At 51.8% G+C, this 20,738-nt stretch overlaps 1 protein-coding gene and 1 long non-coding RNA gene across 4 annotated transcripts in view; one reads left to right on the plus strand and one right to left on the minus strand.

Annotated features, from left to right (window-relative positions):
* The window catches only part of kcnq3 (potassium voltage-gated channel, KQT-like subfamily, member 3), a 201,011-nt gene that overhangs the window by 167,820 nt on the left and 12,453 nt on the right, over window positions 1–20,738 (minus strand). Inside the window, exon 2 of the mRNA XM_085992847.1 lies at window positions 9,589–9,715. Coding sequence (XP_085848973.1) covers window positions 9,589–9,715 — 127 coding nt within the window. The remainder of the gene's footprint in view (window positions 1–9,588; window positions 9,716–20,738) is intronic.
* Window positions 1–20,738, plus strand: part of LOC147114846 (uncharacterized) — a 98,193-nt gene that overhangs the window by 43,641 nt on the left and 33,814 nt on the right. Inside the window, exon 3 of one of the 3 annotated variants that reach the window (XR_015079003.1) lies at window positions 6,356–6,565. The exons of the other annotated variants lie outside the window; for them this stretch is intronic. This is a non-coding gene — a long non-coding RNA (uncharacterized LOC147114846). The remainder of the gene's footprint in view (window positions 1–6,355; window positions 6,566–20,738) is intronic. 3 annotated transcript variants of the gene reach the window in all.

Raw genomic sequence — 20,738 nt, forward strand, 5'->3', positions numbered from 1 at the left:
AAGGGAAACAGATAGGGTAGATAGGGAAAAACTATTTCCACTGGATTGGGAGTCTAGAACTAGTCTAAAAGTTAGAGCCAGACCTTTCAGGGGTGAAATTAGGAAACACTTCTACACACAAGGGTGGTAGAAGTTTTGAACTCTCTTCCGCAAACGGCATTTAATGCTAGATCAATTGTTAATTTTAAATTGGAGATTGCTAGATTTTCGTTAACCAATGGTATTAAGGGATATGAGCCAAAGCCGGGTATATGGAGTTAGGATGCAGATCAGCCATGATCTCATTGAAAGGCGGAACAAGCTCGAGGGGCTAAATGACCTACTCCCGTTCCTATGTTCCTACGTTCTCCCCTCCTTTTACCTGCCAGGTTTCCCGAGATCCGGGAATCCCAGCCAGCATGGGTTAAAAATAGAAACACTGTTAAAATGAAGGCAGGTAGCCTCCTTAAAAGGTTTCAATGACCAATCCGCCTCCTGTGAGCAGAGTAGTTGCCCACCCCTCGTCACGCCTCCATTAAAACTGGAAGTGGGCGGGTTCAAGGCGGGTTGTGCTCCTGTTGCAGATTTTTAACTTTTCAACCACCCACCCGACCCAAACCCATCCATTTTTGGGGGTTAAAATTACCCCCTAATTCTTTCTTAACATAACCCCCCAGGCAACCCTTAGCGCTGTGATATAACCTTCATGAACACTGCCACTCACCCCTTTTCCCTCACTATCGCTCCTGAAAATGTTATAATCAATAATATTAAATTCCCAGTCCTATCTAAACATAAGACAAGTCTCCAGAATAGCTACTATATATCGTTCCATTTTTATTAATGCTTTTAACTCCAATTTTTTTTATGAATGCTTTTTGCATTCACATATATACCACTCAATCCTGATTCCAATTTTGGGAGATTTTGAGGGAAAAAATACAACCCATTCGTCCCCTTTCTCTGGTAATATTTTCTCACTATTTATTTCATCTAAGCCTTCTGTTTCTATTCTAACAGCTTTATCAAACCTGCTCCCCTTCTAGTCTTAAATCCAGACTTTCTCCAACCTCTGCCATATTAGTTTAATTCTTCCCCTAGAGCCCAATTTACTCTCTCCCCAAGGACATTAGTGTCCTTTCTGCCCAGGTAAAAGCCACCCTTCGATATAGCCTTCCCTTGTTCCAGACATGTGTGCATAACCTAAGCCAACACGACAGTGTAGTACTGAGGAAGTTGAAAGGGCTGTGCTTCAGATGAGGTATTAGTTCAAGCGCATGTTTAAGATCCATGGCACTATTCAAAGAAGAGCAGTGCTGGCCAACATTCCTCCCTCAAACCATGAACTGGTCATTTATTTAATTGTTGATGATGCAGAATGGTTACTGCCCCTGCTTAGACAACAGTTACTATATTCCAAAGAAATTCATTGTGGGAAGCACTTTCAGATAGATTGGGCCAGATTTTGAGGTCAGCAGTGAATGAACAGTGGCACACGTGTACTTAACCATAGACCTTTTATAGGCTTTTGCACTGGAAGTTCCTGTCAACTAACTATCAAAAAAGCACACTGCCCTCTACTGGGCACCTGGGACCTGTGTGAACAACTGTGTATCTCCTTAGCCAATCAGACAGAAGAATAGTTAATGAGCAGTGAAAAATCTGATCCAGTAAGTGTCAGAATATTTAATTCAATGTCAAATCAGGTACAGACAGTGAAATAAAGAGAGGGAAAGAAAGATTGGATTAAAAGAGAGACACAAAAAGACAGAGAGAAAAAGTAAAAAAAAACATTTCTTTATTTTTTTTAAAAATCTCCAACAATAATTAAAATCTGAAGGAATGAGACTCCACACTTGTAAAGAGTTCATTTTCAGTGCCAGAGAAATTGTTTGGCAATAATTAAGATTAAAAGGGTACATACACTGAAATGGACAAGCCCGAACATTTCCTGGTGAACTTAGTGCATATATATCGGGTTAAGTACAGCAACTGCACACCATGTTCCATGTATCTATCTATATATATAAATCAGTACTTCTGTCTGTCATTCTGTCATTCTGTCTGTCTGTCTGTCTGTCATCGCATGTGCGTCTGGCGGGCTATGCGCTCGAAAGTTACAGGGCGTACCTACGCGCGCGTTACCTCCAAAGAAAGCTTACGCTTCCGAGACGGTTTTAAGCGTATTTACGTTTCGGCCGGGCTAAAATCGCGCACCGCGGTATCCCAACAACCTTCAACATTCCGCTCATTAGCATCTCATTATCTGCTCATTAGTGACAGAGTGACCTCGAGCTCGACCAATCGTACGCCGGGTTGCTGGCGTGTGCCGCCGGGCCAATCGGTGCGTGTGTGGCCGGGCCTTATCGTTCTGAACCGAGGTGAGTAGCCGCCATCTTGCTTCCATTCTTTTTCCTGCTTTCTGCGTCTTTCTTTTCAAATATACATTTCCAGCAAAATAAAATTCAATATATTAAATTCTTTTAAAATAAATCACTCATTTGTAAATATTTTATCTAACCTGAACATTCTTTTTCCTACCTTTGCCGGTTTTTTTCTTAGGCCTCAAAGCCTGCGCCTTTCTTGCCCAGCCAGGCCCGAGCTAGGTGATTGCGCTTCTGCTAAGCTCCTCCCCCCCTCCCCCCCACCGTGTCACGTTACCCAGGGCAACGGCATCAGCCACGAGGGTCAGGGTGCACGCGCAGCAGGAGCAGGTGAAACGCGGCGTCTCTGTTCCGCGCTCGGCAAGGGGGGGGGGGCGGGGCTCGGCCGCCGGCCATCTCTCAGAGCCGCAATCGGGCTCGGCCCGGGGGGGGGGGGGTGGGGCTCGGAGAGCGGGGCTCTCGGCCGGGGGGGGGGGCGGGGCTCGGAGAGCGGGGCTCTCGGCCGGGAGGGCGGGGCACGGAGAGCGGGGCTCTCAGCCTGGGCCCCCCCCGCCCCTTCCCCCCCGCCCCCCCCTTCCCCCGCCCCTTCCTCCCCGCCCTTCCCCCCCTCCCTTCCCCCCCCGCCCCTTTCCCCCCTCCCCTTTCCCCCCCCTCCCTTCCCTTCCCCCCCGCCCTCCCTTCCCCCCCGCTCTCTTCCCCCCCACCCGCTCTCTCTCTTCCCCCCAGTCGCTCTCTCTCTTCCCCCCAGTCGCTCTCTCTCTACCCCCCAGTCGCTCTCTCTCTTCCCCCCCAGTCGCGCTCTCTCTCTCTTCCCCCCCAGTCGCGCTCTCTCTCTCTCTTCTCCCCCCCCCCGCCCCCCCAGTCGCTCTCTCTCTCTCTCTCTTCCAACAACAGCATGCCCTCGAAAAAGCCTCGGCACCGCCGGGCACTTCAGCTAGTCTATATATATAAATCGGTACTTCTGTCTGTCATTCTGTCTGTCATCGCCTGTGCGTCTGTCGGGCTATGCGCTCGAAAGTTACAGGGCGTACCTACGCGTGCGTTACCTCCAAAGAAAGCTCACGCTTCCGAGACGGTTTTAAGCGTATTTACGTTTCGGCCGGGCTAAAATCGCGCCCGCGGTATCCCAAAAACCTTCAACGTTCCGCTCATTAGCATCTCATTATCCGCTCATTAGCGACAGAGTGACCTCGAGGTCGACCAATCGTACGGCGGCTTGCTGCCGCGTGCGGCCCGGGGCCCTCCTATGGTCGAGTGACGGGACGATTGACCAATCCTACGCTTTGGTGACCTGACGGTCGACCAATCGGTGCGTGTGTGGGTGGGCCTTATCGTTCTGAACCGAGGTGAGTCGCCGCCATCCTGCTTCCGTTCTTTTCCCTGCTTTCTGCGTCTTTCTTTTCAAATATACCTTTCCAGCAAAATAAAATTGAATTTATTAAATTGTTTTAAAAAAAAACTTCATTCATTTTTAAATATTTTTTCTAACCTCAACATTCTTTTTGCTACCTTTCCCCCGTTTTTTTGTTAGGCCCTGAAAGCCTGGGCCTTTCTTGCCCAGCCAGGCCCGAGCTAGGGCTTCTGCTAAGCTCCTCACCCCCCTGGCCCCACCCCACGCGTCACGTTACTCGGGGCAACGGCGTCAGCCACGAGGGTCAGGGTGCGCGCGCAGCAGGAGCAGGTGAGACGCGGCGTCTCTGTTCCGCGCTCGGCTCGGGCGGGGCTCGGCCGCGCCGGCCGTCTCTCAGAGCCGCAATCGGCCTCGGGCCGGGGGGGGGGGCGTGGCTCGGCCGCCAGCCGTCTCTCAGAGCCGCAATCGGGCTCGGCCGGCGGATGGCGGGGCTCGGCCGCCTGCCATCTCTCAGAGCCGCAATCGGGCTCGGCCGGGGGGGTGGGGCGGGGCTCGGCCGCCGGCCGTCTCTCAGAGCCGCAATCGGGCTCGGCCGGGGGGGGGGGCGGGGCTCGGCCGCCTGCCGTCTCTCAGAGCCGCAATCGGGCTCGGCCGGGGGGGGTGGGGCGGGGGCTCGGCCGCTGGCCGTCTCTCAGAGCCGCAATCGGGCTCGGCCGGGGGGGGGCGGGGCTCGGCCGCTCTGCCGTCTCTCAGAGCCGCAATTGGGCTCGGCCGGGGGGGGGGGGCGGGGCTCGGGGCTCTCGGCCGGGGGGTCGGGGCTTGGAGAGCGGGGCTCTCGGCCTGGGCCCGGGCCCCCCCCCCCCGCCCCCCTCCCCCCCCTTCCCCCCCCGCCCCCCCCTTCCCCTTCCCGCCCCCCCCTTCCCCGCCCCTTCCCCCCCTCCCTTGCCCCCGCCCCTTCCCCCCCCTCCCTTCCACCCCGCCCCTTCCCCCCCTCCCTTCCCCCCCTCCCTTCCCCCCTCCCTTCCCCCCGCCCCTTTCCCCCTCCCTTTCCCCCTCCCTTCCCTTCCCCCCTCCCTTCCCTTACCCCCCTCCCATCCCCCCTCCCTTCCGCCCCGCCCCCTCCCTTCCCCCCCACCCTCCCTTCCCCCCCCGCTCTCTTCCCCCCACCCGCTCTCTCTCTTCCCCCCAGTCGCGCTCTCTCTCTACCCCCCAGTCGCTCTCTCTCTTCCCTCCCAGTCGCGCTCTCTCTCTCTCTTCTCCCCCCCCGTCCAGTCGCTCTCTCTCTCTCTCTTCCAACAACAACATGCCCTCGAAAAAGCCTCGGCACCGCCGGGCACTTCAGCTAGTCTATATATATAATAAAGGAGTCGATCTGTCTGTCCTTCTGTCTGTCCGTGGGTGTGCGTCTGTCCGGCTATGCGCTCGAAAGTTATAGAGCGTACCTACGCGTGCGTTATGTTAAAAGAAAGCTTACCGTTCCAAAACGGTCGTAAGCGTATTGACGTTTCGGCCGGACAAAAATCGTGCCCGCGGTATCCAAAAAACGTTCAACATTCCGTTCATTATCCGCTCATTAGCGATAGAGTGACCTCGAGGTCGACCTCGAGGTCGACCAATCGTACGCCGGGTTCCTGGCACGTGCGGGCGGGCCCTCCTACGGTCGAGTGACGGGACGATTGACCAATCCTACGCTTTGGTGACCTGACGGTCGACCAATCGGTGCGTGTGTGGGCGGGCTTTATCGTTCTGAACCGAGGTCAGTCGCCGCCATCTTGATTCCAAACTTTTCCTTTCTTTTTCCCGCTTTCTGCGTCTTTAAAAAAAACGTTGCTTTTAAAACACATAGGCCTAGAAATTCACTTTGGGCCAGCCAGCTCGATCGCGCCCAAAAGTTAGCGCTGGGCGGGGAGCCATTAGCGATCGTCAGATATTCAGTGTTAGCGCCCCAATTCGGAACCGGGCGCTATACCAGGGTGTGCCCGCCTCCGCTTGGGGCGCTGACACTGAATTTCAGCACTCTTGGGTGCCGCTGCGCCAGCCGCTGCGGAGCGGCAGGCTGCGGTACTGCAGGCCTCCTCCTTCTCTTAAGGGGGAGCTGCCTGCAACGGGGAGATCGCCGCTGGAGAGTGCCGGCAAATGAGCCCGGCAGCACGGAGAAGTGCCGGGTTCGCGGAAAGCAGCCAGCAATGCCGCCGGGGGGGTGGTGGAGGAGGCCGTGGAAGGAGGTGCGGGCAGGCGGCTGCCGAAAAAGCGGCCGGCCGCACCTTCCCCTTTAAAGCGCCCCACGAAGGCTACAGCACGGCCCCCGTTTTCTGGCCGCTGTTTGCGGCCGCTTCGGAGGAGGCGGCCGCTACTAAATATGGGGATCGGGCCGGTTTCGGGGCGGAACCGGGGCACTGCGCACACCGATGACGTCATCGGTGCCAGCGCAGCGATAACGGCTACCGCCGCCAATACCGCTGCGCTGAATATCAGCGCAAACTCATTTTTGGCGCAGAAGCCTTCTTTAGGCGGTAACTGGCCGCAAAGCTGGCAGCGCCTTAATGAATTTCTAGGCCACATTGTTTTTAAAAAAAGTTAATTAATTTCTAAATCTTTTATCTATTCTCATTAATTTTCCTACCTTTCCCCGTTTTTCCAGGTAGGCCTCGAAGCCTCGGCTTCTCCTCCGCACCCACGCCCGAGCTAGGCACCTCCCGGCCCCAGTCAACAAGCGGCCCCCGATCGCCGCCATCTTTGTGAAGGCTGGAGGGGCGGGCCTCAGCCGAGCGCCGCTACCGCCGCCAGCTTAGTAAAGGCGGGTGGGGCAGGAGTCAGCGCGTGCGACTTGAGTCCGGCCCGGCCTCACGCGGTAGGTTGCGCGGCAGCGTCTCTCTCTCTCTGCTCTTGAAGCCGGCTCGGGTGGGGGGCGGGGTCTCTCTCTCTGCTCTTGAAGCCGGCTAAGGCGGGGGGTGGGGTCTCTCTTTCTGCTACTAAAGCCGACTCGGGCGGGGGGCGGGGTCTCTCTGGTCTTGAAGCCGGCTCGGGCGGGGGGCGGAGGCTCTCTGCTCTTGAAGCCGGCTCGGGCGGGGGGCGGGGCTCCAGAGATCGGGCCTCCGGAGATCGGGGGGGGGGGCGAGCCTCGGGAGATCGGGCGGGGTGGGGGGTGAGCCTCGGGGGGGGGGGGCGAGCCTCGGGAGATCGGGGGGGGCGGGGCTCGGGAGGGGGCGGGGTCGGGAGATCGGGGGGGCGGAGATCGGGGGGGCTCGGGAGATCGGGGGGGGCTTGGGAAATCGGGGGGGCGGGGCTCGGGAGATCGGGGCGGGGGGAGCCTCGGGAGATCGGGGGGCGGGACATCGGGAGTTTGGGGGGCGGGACATCGGGAGATCGGGGGGCGGGACATCGGGAGGCGGGACATCGGGAGATCGGGGGGCGGGACATCGGGAGATCGGGGGCGGGGCTCGGGGACTCCCGCTGTCCCCCTCCCCTTCTCCCCCCTCCCCCCCTTCCTCCCCCCCTCCTCCCCCTCCCTCCTCCACCCCGTCCCTTCTCCCCCCTTCCCCCCTCCCCCCATTCCCCCCTTCCCCCCTCCTCCCCTCTTTCCCCCCTCCCCTCCCCATTACCCCCCTCCCCTCCCCTTCCCCCCTGCCCTCCCCTTCCCGTCTCCCCTTTCCCCTTCCCCCAGTCGCTCTCTCTCTTCCCCCCAGTCGCTCTCTCTTCCCCCCAGTCGCTCTCTCTCTTCCCCCCAGTCGCTCTCTCTCTTCCCCCCAGTCGCACTCTCTCTTCCCCCCAGTCGCTCTCTCTCTTCCCCCCAGTCGCTCTCTCTTCCCCCCAGTCGCTCTCTCTCTTCCCCCCAGTCGCTCTCTCTCTTCCCCCCCAGTCGCTCTCTCTCTTCCCCCCCAGTCGCTCTCTCTCTTCACCCCCAGTCGCTCTCTCTCTTCCCCCCCAGTCGCTCGCTCTCTTCCCCCCCAGTCGCTCGCTCTCTTCCCCCCCAGTTGCTCGCTCTCTTCCCCCCTAGTCGCTCGTTCTCTTCCCCCCAGTCGCTCGCTCTCTTCCCCCCAGTCGCTCTCTCTCTTCCCCCCCAGTCGCTCTCTCTCTTCCCCCGCAGTCGCTCTCTCTCTTCCCCCGCAGTCGCTCTCTCTCTTCCCCCCAGTCGCTCTCTCTCTTCCCCCCCCAGTCGCTCTCTCTCTTCCCCCCCAGTCGCTCTCTCTCTTCCCCCCAGTCGCTCTCTCTCTTCCCCCCCAGTCGCTCTCTCTCTTCCCCCCCAGTCGCTCTCTCTCTTCCCCCCCAGTCGCTCTCTCTTCCCTCCCCAGTCGCTCTCTATCTTCCCCCCCAGTCGCTCTCTCTCTTCCCCCCCAGTCGCTCTCTCTCTTCCCCCCCAGTCACGCTCTCTCTTCCCCCCCAGTCGCTCTCTCTTCCCCCCCAGTCGCTCTCTCTCTTCCCCCCCAGTCGCTCTCTCTCTTCCCCCCCGTCGCTCTCTCACTTCCCCCACAGTCGCTCTCTCTCTTCCTCCCCAGTCGCTCTCTCTCTTCCGCCCCAGTCGCTCTCTCTCTTCCCCACCCCCAGTCGCTCTCTCTCTTCCCCCCCAGTCGCTCTCTCTCTTCCCCCCCAGTCGCGCTCTCTCTTCCCCCCAGTCGCTCTCTCTCTTCCCCCCCCGTCGCTCTCTCTCTTCCCCCCAGTCGCTCTCTCTCTTCCCCACCCCCAGTCGCTCTCTCTCTTCCCCCCCAGTCACTCTCTCTCTTCCCCCCAGTCGCTCTCTCTCTTCCCCCCAGTCGCTCTCTCTCTTCCCCCCGTCGCTCTCTCTCTTCTCCCCCCCGTCGCTCTCTCTCTCCCCCCCCGTCGCTCTCTCTCTCCCCCCCCGGTCGCTCTCTCTCTTCCCCCCCAGTCGCTCTCTCTCTTCCCCCCCCAGTCGCTCTCTCTCTTCCCCCCCAGTCGCTCTCTCTCTTCCCCCCCAGTCGCTCTCTCTCTTCCCCCCAGTCGCTCTCTCTCTTCCCCCCCCAGTCGCTCTCTCTCTTCCCCCCCAGTCGCTCTCTCTCTTCCCCCCAGTCGCTCTCTCTCTTCCCCCAGTCGCTCTCTCTCTTCCCCCCAGCTGCTCTCTCTCTTCCCCCCCAGTCGCTCTCTCTCTTCCCCCCCAGTCGCTCTCTCTTCCCCCCAGTCGCTCTCTCTCTTCCCCCCCAGTCGCTCTCTCTCTTCCCCCCAGTCGCTCTCTCTCTCTTCCCCCCAGTCGCTCTCTCTCTCTTCCCCCCAGTCGCTCTCTCTCTCTTCCCCCCAGTCGCTCTCTCTCTCTTCCACCCCAGTCGCTCTCTCTCTCTTCCCCCCCGTCGCTCTCTCTCTTCCCCCCCAGTCGCTCTCTCTCTTCCCCCCGCACTCGCTCTCTCTCTTCCCCCCCAGTCGCTCGCTCCCTTCCCCCCCAGTCGCTCTCTCTCTTCCCCCCCAGTCGCTCTCTCTCTTCCAACAACAACATGCCCTCGAAAAAGCCTCGGCACCGCCGGGCACTCTAGCTAGTATTTCAATATTTTAATAGTCACCAGTACCGCACAGCTTCTGAAGGAGCTGGACATCTCGGATAGCAACTTTCTGATTTACGCATTACCTATGCATGTGCAGTCACTAGAAGTTGCTGTCCAATTTACATTTTAATAACAGTGAGCACTGTTAGCCACACCATTACTTTTACCACAAAATCCAGCCTATTGACAGTGAAATAAGGAGCAATGCAAAAGACAGTATTTATTATTCTTTGTTTCCTCAGTGCTATATCTGATTATGAAGATCAGCAGCTCACTATTTGCATATAAGCCAAGGTAAAACAACGATCTGAGTTAATTCTTCACTATAGTATCTAAAAGGGAATTTTATATTCTTTGTTATTTTGCCAATAAAACAACTACTGACCTAGGATACATAAAGGCTTTCTGACAAATTTCAGACGGCCTTTCCATCCTCTGTATCGGCAGCAGCAGCCAGCGGACCAGACTCGGAGTCCGAATTCTAATCCAAACACGACGATAGTAACAGCTTCCTGTTTAAAAAAAAACACACACATACATATATACTGTATCTTGTTACAAAGTATTACAACTTAATATATCACTGCTAAACCAACATTAAATTTCAACAAGTTATAAATTCATTAAGCAGTACAGGCCCTCTGCAGCTTTCAAAATACATGACTGCACTATGTCTAACTCCTTGATATTAAAACCAGTTAGAAATCAATCATTCTAAATATGTTTCATGAAACACAGGAACATTACAACGACAGCAATAGTAGCACCTACCAGTTAAAACAAAATTGATCTTTAACTGCATCAAGTAGAATCAAATGGTGATCAGTCAAAACATTTATTCTGAAGAGAGCTTTGGAGCAATCAAGGTGACAAAAACAGACAGGGGTTTGATCAGCAGTGCAAAAGGAGAGAGGTGTACAGGAGTGAAGTGTGTAGAGATGTAGCTGAGTGAAGTGTGCACAGGTGTAGGCATGTAGTTGAGTGAAGTGTGTCAAGGTGTAGATTAGTGAAGTGTAGAGGTGTAGGTGAGTGAAGTGTGTAGAGGTGTAGGTGAGTGAAGTGTGTCGAGGTGTAGGTGAGTGATGTGCGTAGAGGAGTAGGTGACTGAAGTGTGTAGAGGTGTAGGTGACTGAAGTGTGTAGAGGTGTAGGTGAGTGAAGTGTGTAGAGGTGTAGGTGAGTGAAGTGTGTAGAGGTGTACGGGAGTGAAGTGTGTAGAGATGTACGTGAGTGATGTGTGTAGAGGTGTAGGTGAGTGATGTGTGTAGAGGTGTAGGTGAGTGATGTGTGCAGAGGTGTAGGTGAGTGAAGTGTGTAGAGGTGTAGGTGAGTGATTTGTGTAGAGATGTAGGTGAGTGACGTTTGTAGAGCTGTAGGTGAGTGACGTGTGTAGAAGTGTAGGTGAGTGAAGTGTGTAGAGGTGTAGGTGAGTGAAGTGTGTAGACGTGTAGGTGAGTGATGTGTGTCGAGGTGTAGGTGAGTGAAGTGTGTAGAGGTGTACGTGAGTGAAGTGTGTAGAGATGTACGTGAGTGATGTGTGTAGAGGTGTAGGTGAGTGATGTGTGTAGAGGTGTAGGTGAGTGATGTGTAAGGGTTTAGGTGAGTGATGTGTGTAGAGCTGTAGGTGAGTGATGTCTAGAGACGTAGTTGAGTGATGTTTGTAGGGGTGTAACTGAATGAAGTGTGTAGAGATGTAGGTGAGTGAAGTGTGTAGAAGTGTAACTGAATGAAGTGTGTAGAGGTGTAGGTGAGTGAAGTTTGTAGAGGTGTAGGTGAGTGAAGTGTGTAGAGGTGTAGGTGAGCGATGTGTGTAGAGAAGTAGGTGAGTGAAGTGTGCAGAGGTGTAGGTGAGTGAAGTGTGTAGAGGTGTAGGTGAGTGATGTGTGTAGAGTAGCAGGTGAGTGAAGTGTGTAGAGGTGTAGGTGAGTGAAGTTTGTCGAGGTGTAGGTGAGTGATGCGCGTAGAGGAGTAGGTGACCCAAACAACTATCGAGGCATCTGTGTAAACAGTAACCTGGGGAAGGTATTCTGTAGCATCATAAACAAAAGACTTATAAACTTCCTTGAAGAGCACAATGTCTTGAGTAAAAGCCAAATTGGATTCCTGCCAAACTATAGAACATCCGATCATATCTTCACCCTACAGACCCTAATTGACAAACACGTTCACCATAACAAAAGCAAAATCTACGCATGCTTTGTAGATTTCCAGAAGGCTTTCGACTCCATCTGGCATGACGGTTTATTCCTGAAACTTATCGAAAGCGGGGTAGGAGGGAAAACATATGATGTAATTAAATCAATGTATACAAACAATAAATGTGCAGTTAAAATTGGAGACAAACAAACAAAATACTTCCCACAGGGGCGGGGGGTGACGCAGGGCTCGCCAATCTCACCGACACTCTTTAATATTTACATTAATGGATTGGCAAAACTACTTGAACAATCTACAGCACCCGGCCTCACCCTATATGAATCCAAGGTTAAATTCCTCCTCTATGCCGACGACCTGGTTCTGCTGTCACCAACTAAGGAGGGTCTACAGCAGAACCTGGACCTGCTGGAGTCGTACTGCCAGACTTGGGCCCTGACAATAAATCCCCAAAAAACCAAAGTCCTTGTGTTCCAGCAAAGATCCAAACAACATGGACCCACAATAAATTTCACAGTAGGAACAACCAAAATTGAACAAACCACTCACTACACATACTTGGGCTTAAAAATCAGTTCTACGGGAAACTTCAAACTGGCTGTGAATGAACTGAAAGAGAAAGCAAGAAGGGCTTTCTATGCCATCAAAAAATCAATCCAAATAGAAATCCCAATTAGCATTTGGCTCAAAATTTTCAAATCAGTAATTGAACCAATTGCACTCTATGGCAGTGAGGTCTGGGGACCACTAACACAACAAGATTTTGCAAAATGGGACAAACACCCAATTGAGATCCTACATGCGGAATTCTGTAAAAGTATCCTCCGGACTCAAAGGAAAACAGTAAACAACGCATGCAGGGCGGAACTAGGCCAATACCCATTAATAATCACTATCTAAAAAAGAGCCACCAAATTTTGGAATCACCTACAAATGAGCAACCCCCAATGCTATCACTACGACGCCCTGAAATGCCAAGAGCTGACCATAAAGAAGAATACCCTCAGTCAACTAGTCCTGGGACTCAATAAAGCAACTAATAACAATACTAACAATAACCAGTCCCAGGACAGTGACAGGGTAACACAAAGAATTCGACCCAACACAATCGTCGCTAAGCAAAAGGAAAAATATCTGTCATATTGGGCAGAAACAACAAAAACCCAAAGCAAACTCAATTGCTACTTGGCCCTAAACAGACAATACAACATAGCTGATTACCTGACCATGGTAAAAGATAACAAACTGAGAAGAACCTTGACAAGGTACAGACTTAGCGAACATAGCCTAGCGATCGAAAAAGGCAGACACAGGCAGACCAGGCTGCCAAGAGAAGACAGGATATGCTCTCACTGCAGTCAGGGAGTAGTTGAGACAGAGATGCACTTCCTCACAGCCTGTAGAAAATATCAGGGCATCAGAGAGAATTTCTACCAAAAATTCTCACAAATATGCCCTGAATTCAGAAATCTGACTGACAACCAAAAACTCCCATTCCTACTGGGGGAGGAGAGAAGCTGTGTAACACTGGCGGCACACTATGTTACAGCTTGCCATGAACAGAGGGACAACCAGTAAACTAAGACAAGAGTATATATAAACAAGGCAAATGTATATTTATAAACTCAGGGATATACCTGTTTATACACTGTATGAATGGAACCGCGTTTATGTGTTCAACCATAAATGTATTTTGATGCTTTGGCAACATAAGATGTACCTTATCATGCCAATAAAGCGATTTGTATTATATTGTATTGTATTGTGTAGAGGTGTAGGTGAGTGAAGTGTGTAGAGGTGCAGGTGAGTGACGTGTGTAGAGGAGTAGGTGACTGAAGTGTGTAGAGGTGTAGGTGAGTGAAGTGTGTAGAGGTGTAGGTGAGTGAAGTGTGTAGAGGTGTAGGTGAGTGATTTGTGTAGAGATGTAGGTGAGTGAAGTGTGTAGAGCTGTAGGTGAGTGACGTGTGTAGAAGTGTAGGTGAGTGATTTGTGTAGAGATGTAGGTGAGTGACGTTTGTAGAGCTGTAGGTGAGTGACGTGTGTAGAAGTGTAGGTGAGTGAAGTGTGTAGAGCTGTAGGTGAATGATATGTGTAGAGGTGCAGGTGAGTGAAGTGTGTAGAGCTGTAGGTGAGTGCAGTGTGTAGAGATGTAGGTGAGTGATGTATGTAGAGGTGTAGGTGAGTGAAGTGTGTAGAGGTGTAGGTGAGTGAAGTGTGTAGAGGTGTAGGTGAGTGATGTGTGTAGAGGTGTGGGTGAGTGATGTGTGTAGAGGTGTAGGTGAGTGATGTGTGTAGAGAAGTAGGTGAATGAAGTGTGTAGAGATGTAACTGAATGAAGTGTTTAGAGGTGTAGGTGAGTGATGTGTGCAGAGGTGTAGGTGAGTGAAGTGTGTAGAGGTGTAGGTGAGTGATGTGTGTAGAGATGTAGGTGAGTGATGTTTGTAGAGGTGTAGGTGAGTGACGTGTGTAGAGGTGTAGGTGAGTGAAGTGTGTAGAGGTGTAGGTGAGTGATGTGTGAAGAGGTGTAGGTGAGTGAAGTGAGTAGAGGTGTGGGTTAGTGAAGTGTCTAGAGATGTGGGTGAGTGAAGTGTGTAGAGGTGTAGGTGAGTGATCTGTGTAGAGGTGTAGGTGAGTGAAGTGTGTAAAGGTGTAGGTGAGTGAAGTGTGTAGGGGTGTAACTGAATGAAGTGTGTAGAGGTGTAGGTGAGTGAAGTGTGTAGAGGTGTAGGTGAGTGAAGTCTGTCGAGGTGTAGGTGAGTGAAGTGCGTAGAGGTGTAGGTGAGTGAAGTGTAGAGGTGTAGGTGAGTGAAGTGTGTAGAGGTGTAGGTGAGTGAACTGTGTAGAGGTGTAGGTGAGTGATGTGTGTAGAGGTGTAGGTGGGTGAAGTATCGACGTGTAGGTGAGTGAACTGTGTAGAGGTGTAGGTGAGTGAAGTGTTTAGAAGTGTAGGTGAGTGACATGTGTAGAGAAGTAGGTGAGTGAAGTGTGTAGCGGTGTAGTTGAGTAAAGTGTGTCGAGGTGTAGGTGAGTGAAGTGTGTAGAGGTGTAGGTGAGTGAAGTGTGTAGAGGTGTAGGTGAGTGAAGTGTGTAGAGGTGTAGGTGAGTGACGTGTGTAGAGAAGTAAGTGAGTGACGTGTGTAGAAGTGTAGGTGAGTGACATGTGCAGAGCAGAAGGTGAGTGAAGTGTGTAGAGGTGTAGGTGAATGACGTGAGTGACAGGGACAACAAGGAGCCGGCTACCAAAGCCTTGCCACCCCCGGAAGACCAGGTGCTCACTCTGTCGACCTCCGACGTAAGGGGCGCTCTACGCAGAGTGAACACACGAAAGGCTACTGAACCGGATAGCATCCCTGGACGGGTACTCAAGGAATGTGCTGATCAGCTGGCTGATGTCTTCACCGCCATCTTCAACCTGTCATTGGCCCAGGCAGTAGTCCCTACATGCGTCAAGACCGCCACCATCATTCCTGTGCCTAAACAAGCGGCTGTGACATGTCTGAACGACTATCGACCTGTCGCACTCACACCCATCATAATGAAGTGTTTCGAGAGACTGGTCTTAGCCCACATCAAAGCCAGTGTTCCTGCCTCCCTTGACCAACACCAATTTGCCAATCGGGCAAACAGATCAACGGAGGATGCAATCACAACTGCTCTACACTCGGCACTGAATCACCTAGATGGTAAGGAGACCTACATCAGAATGTTGTTTATAGACTACAGCTCAGCATTCAACACTATCGTCCCCAACAAGCTGGCCACCAAACTCCAAACTCTTGGCCTGAACACTTCCCTCTGCAACTGGACCCTGGACTTCCTAACAAACAGACCCCAGTCTGTCAAATTAGGTAACCACACCTCCCCCCCCCCGACCCTGAACACGGGGGCCCCACAAGGATGTGTGCTGAGCCCCCTCCTCTACTCCCTCTTCACCCACGACTGTGTGGCTGTTAATGGTTCCAACACCATCATCAAGTTCGCAGATGACACCACGGTAGTAGGCCAGATCACCAACAACGATGAGTCAGCCTACAGGGAGGAGGTCCAGCATCTCGTGAAGTGGTGCGCCGACAACAACCTGGCCCTTAACACCAAGAAAACAAAGGAAATAATCGTGGACTTCAGGAAGTCAAAAGGCGGAAGTCACACCCCCATCCACATCAATGGGGCGGAGGTGGAAAGGGTGGCCAGCTTTAAGTTCCTCGGAGTCCACATCACGGAAGACCTCTCCTGGTCCCTCAACACCTCCTCTCTGGTGAAGAAGGCCCAGCAGCGCCTATATTTCTTGAGGAGGCTGAAGGGATGTAATCTGTCACCCCCGATCCTCTCTAACTTCTACCGCTGCACTATAGAGAGCATCCTGACAAACTGTATCACGGTATGGTACGGCAGCTGTAGCTACCATGACCGGAAAGCCCTGCAGCGGGTAGTCAAAACTGCCCAACGCATTACCGGCACCCGGCTACCGACCATAGAACATATATATCAGAAACGCTGCCTACGGAGGGCACGGTCCATCATCAAAGACCCTACCCACCCCAGCCACAGTCTGTTCGCCCTCCTACCATCTGGAAGACGCTACAGATGCATTCGCACCCGTACGACCAGATTTAGGAACAGCTTCTTTCCCAGGGCTGTCATCCTACTGAACTCCACAAATAAACACTAAAGCCTGCACATCTGCCGATGCACTTTATTATGGTCATATTTATGCTAATATATATGTACAAATGTATGTTGAAATGTTTAAGTGCCCTAATCCAAATTGTACACTCTCGGGAGCCGCAAGCCTACATTTCGTTGTACTGCACTTGTGCACTAACAATGACAATAAAAGTTGATTTGATTTGATTTGATAGAGAAGTAGGTGAGTGAAGTGTGTAGAGAAGTAGGTGAGCGAAGTGTGTAGAGAAGTAGGTGAGCGAAGTGTGTAGATGTGTAGGTGAGTGAAGTGTGTAGAGGTGTAGGTGAGTGATGTGTGTTGAGGTGTCGGTGAGTGAAGTGTGTAGAGGTGTAACTGAATGAAGTGTGTAGATGTGTAGGTGAGTGATGTGTGCAGAGCTGTAGGTGAGTGAAGTGTGTAGAGGTGTAGGTGAGTGACGTTTGTAGAGGTGTAGGTGAGTGACGTGTGTAGAAGTGTAGGTGAGTGAAGTGTGTAGAGGTGTAGGTGAGTGAAGTGTGTAGGCGTGTAGGTGAGTGATGTGTGTAGAGGTGTAGGTAAGTGAAGTGTGTAGAGGTGTAGATGAGTGATGTATGTAGAGGTGCAGGTGAGTGATGTGTGTAGAGGTGTAGGTGAGTGAAGTGTGTAGAGGTGTAGGTGAGTGAAGTGTGTAGAGATGTAGGTGAGTGATGTGTGTAGAGGTGTAGGTGAGTGATATGTGTAGAGGTGTAGGTGAGTGAAGTGTGTAGAGGTGTAACTGAATGAAGTGTGTAGAGGTGTAGGTGAGTGAAGTGTGTCGAGGGGTAGGTGAGTGAAGTGTGTAGAGGTGTAGGTGAGTGAAGTGTGTAGAGGTGTAGGTGAGTGAAGTGTGTATATGTGTAGGTGAGTGATCTATGTAGCGGTGTAGATGAGTGATGTATGTAGAGGTGTGGGTGAGTGAAGTTTGTAGAGGTGTAGGTGAGTGAAGTGTGTAGAGGTGTAACTGAATGACGTGTTTAGAGGTGTAGGTGAGTGAAGTGTAGAGGTGTAGGTGAGTGAAGTGTGTAGAGCTGTAGGTGAGTGACGTGTAGAGGTGTAGGTGAGTGAAGTGTAGACGTGTAGGTGAGTGAAGTGTGTAGAGATGTAGGTGAGTGAACTGTGTAGAGGAGTAGGTGAGTGATGTGTGTAGAAGTGTAGGTGAGTGACGTTTGTAGAGGTGTAGGTGAGTGACGTGTGTAGAAGTGTACGTGAGTGAAGTGTGTAGAGGTGTAGGTGAGTGATGTATGTAGAGGTGCAGGTGAGTGAAGTGTGTAGAGGTGTAGGTGAGTGAAGTGTGCAGAGGTATAGGTGAGTGAAGTGCAGACGTGTAGGTGAGTGAAGTGTGTAGAGATGTAGGTGAGTGAACTGTGTAGAGCTGTAGGTGAGTGAAGTGTGTAGCGGTGTAGGTGAGTGAAGTGTGTAGCGGTGTAGGTGAGTGAAGTGTGTAGAGGTGTAAGTGAGTGAAGTGTGTAGAGGTATAGGTGAGTGAAATGTAGACATGTAGGTGAGTGAAGTTTGTAGAGGTGTAGGTGAGTGATGTGTGTAGAGGTGTAGGTGAGTGAAGTGTGTAGAGCTGTAGGTGAGTGAAGTGTGTAGAGGTGCAGGTGAGTGATCTGTGTAGAGGTGTAGGTGAGTGAAGTGTGTAGGGGTGTAACTGAATGAAGTGTGTAGAGGTGTAGGTGAGTGAAGTGTGTAGAGGTGTAGGTGAGTGATGTGTTTAGAGGTGTAGGTGAGTGAAGTTTGTAGAGGTGTAGGTGAGTGATGTGTGTAGAGCTGTAGGTGAGTGAAGTGTGTAGAGGTGTAGGTGAGTGAAGTGTGTCGAGGTGTAGGTGAGTGAAGTGTGCAGAGGTGTAGGTGAGTGAAGTGTGTCGAGGTGTAGGTGAGTGTAGTGTGTAGAGGTGTAGGTGAGTGACGTGTGTAGAGAAGAAGGTGAGTGAAGTGTGTAGAGGTGTGGGTGAGTGACATATGTAGAGAAGTAGGTGAGTGAAGTGTGTAGAGAAGCAGCTGAGTGATGTGTGTTGAGGTGTCGGTGAGTGAAGTGTGTAGAGGTGTAACTGAATGAAGTGTGTAGATGTGGAGGTGAGTGATGTGTACAGAGCTGTAGGTGAGTGAAGTGTGTAGAGGTGTAGGTGAGTGATGTGTGTAGAGGTGTAGATGAGTGATGTATGTAGAGGTGCAGGTGAGCGATGTATGTAGAGGTGCAGGTGAGTGATGTGTGTAGAGGTGTAGGTGAGTGACGTTTGTAGAGGTGTAGGTGAGTGACATGTGTAAAAGTGTAGGTGAGTGACGTGTGTAAAAGTGTAGGTGAGTGAAGTGTGTAGAGGTGTAGGTGAGTGAAGTGTGTAGAGGTGTAGATGAGTGATGTATGTAGAGGTGCAGGTGAGTGATGTGTGTAGAGGTGTAGGTGAGTGAAGTGTGTAGAGGTGTAGGTGAGTGAAGTGTGTAGAGGTGTAGGTGAGTGAAGTGTGTAGAGGTGTAGGTGAGTGATGTTTGTAGAGGTGTAGGTGAGTGAAGTGTGTAGAGGTGTAACTGAATGAAGTGTGTAGAGGTGTAGCTGAGTGAAGTGTGTCGAGGGGTAGGTGAGTGAAGTGTGTAGAGGTGTAGGTGAGTGAAGTGTGTAGAGGTGTAGGTGAGTGAAGTGTGTAGAGATGTAGGTGAGTGAAGTGTGTATAAGTGTAGGTTAGGTGAGTGAAGTGTGTAGAGGTGTAGGTGAGTGAAGTGTGTAGAGGTGTAGGTGAGTGAAGTGTGTAGAGATGTAGGTGAGTGAAGTGTGTATATGTGTAGGTGAGTGATCTATGTAGAGGTGTAGGTGAGGGAAGTGTGTAGAGGTGTAGGTGAGTGAAGTGTAGACGTGTAGGTGAGTGAAGTGTGTGGAGATGTAGGTGAGTGAACTGTGTAGAGGAGTAGGTGAGTGATGTGTGTAGAGGTGTAGGTGAGTGACGTTTGTAGAGGTGTAGGTGAGTGACGTGTGTAGAAGTGTAGGTGAGTGAAGTGTGTAGAGGTGTAGGTGAGTGAAGTGTGTAGACGTGTAGGTGAGTGATGTGTGTAGAGGTGTAGGTAAGTGAAGTGTGTAGAGGTGTAGTTGAGTGATGTATGTAGAGGTGCAGGTGAGTGAAGTGTGTAGAGGTGTAGGTGAGTGAAGTGCGTAGAGGTATAGGTGAGTGAAGTGTAGACGTGTAGGTGAGTGAAGTGTGTAGAGATGTAGGTGAGTGAACTGTGTAGAGGTGTAGGTGAGTGAAGTGTGCAGAGGTGTAGGTGAGTGAAGTGTGTAGAGGTATAGGTGAGTGAAGTGTAGACGTGTAGGTGAGTGAAGTGTGTAGAGGTGTATGTGAGTGAAGTGTGTAGGGGTGTAGGTGAGTGATGTGTGTAGAGGTGTAGGTGAGTGAAGTGTGTAGAGGTGTCGGTGAGTGAAGTGTGTAGAGGTGTAGCTGAGTGAAGTGTGTCGAGGGGTAGGTGAGTGAAGTGTGTAGAGGTGTAGGTGAGTGAAGTGTGTAGAGGTGTAGGTGAGTGAAGTGTGTATATGTGTAGGTGAGTGATCTATGTAGAGGTGTAGGTGAGTGATGTATGTAGATGTGTGGGTGAGTGAAGTTTGTAGAGGTGTAGGTGAGTGAAGTGTGTAGAGGTGTAACTGAATGAAGTGTGTAGAGGTGTAGGTGAGTGAAGTGTGTAGAGGTGTAGGTGAGTGAAGAGTGTAGAGGTGCAGGTGAGTGATCTGTGTAGAGGTGTAGGTGAGTGAAGTGTGTAAAGGTGTAGGTGAGTGAAGTGTGTAGGGGTGTAACTGAATGAAGTGTGTAGAGGTGTCGGTGAGTGAAGTGTGTAGAGGTGTAGGTGAGTGATGTGTTTAGAGGTGTAGGTGAGTGAAGTGTGTAGAGGTGTAGGTGAGTGATGTGTGTAGAGGTGTAGGTGAGTGAAGTGTGTAGAGCTGTAGGTGAGTGAAGTGTGTAGAGCTGTAGGTGAGTGAAGTGTAGAGGTGTAGGTGAGTGAAGTCTGTAGAGGTGTAGGTGAGTGAAGTATGTCGAGGTGTAGGTGAGTGTAGTGTGTAGAGGTGTAGTTGGGTGAAGTGTAGACGTGTAGGTGAGTGATGTATGCAGAGGTGTGGGTGAGTGAAGTGTGTAGAGGTATAACTGAATGAAGTGTGTAGAGGTGTAGGTGAGTGATGTTGTAGTGTATGTACCTTGAAGAAGGAACTATATTCTGCAGCCCCTGTATACTGCAGTACCAGTAGTGACCACCCCTGTATATAAGCCTGTATAGTAGTTCCAGTTTTGCCTCCATTCAGTAAACACCTGCTATAACCAACTTCTGCAGTCCGTGTCTCAATTACACACGGACGTTACATTGGCGACGAACAGATCCGAACTTACCGACAGTTCTGCACCACCTCACGGGGATCCATCCCTGAAGCGAAGTTGTGAGAGGTCGAGGCCAGAAGGAAGAAATCCAAAAAGAAAAAAAAACAAACAGAAGAAACGGGTGTCGACCGTGGGCAACCGCCCTCTGATTCATCGAATTCGAAGATTTGCAGGAGAGGCTGTCGAGAGCTGGGCTTGGTTATCCAGTCTATTGTGTTCCAGCTAATCGGGCTGGTGGCAGGTAGTACACTGATCCTTCCTGGGCTGCGGCGGGCTAGAGCTCGATGGGGTGGCTTTTCAACGGGGCCGAGCAGCGTTGTCGGGAAGAGGAGACAGAGAGAGAGAGGGTGGA

The sequence above is a fragment of the Somniosus microcephalus genome, chromosome 7 (assembly GCF_052327205.1).
Source record: "Somniosus microcephalus isolate GS21.2 chromosome 7, FLI_Smic_1.0, whole genome shotgun sequence".
Classification (NCBI taxonomy): Eukaryota; Metazoa; Chordata; class Chondrichthyes; order Squaliformes; family Somniosidae; genus Somniosus; species Somniosus microcephalus.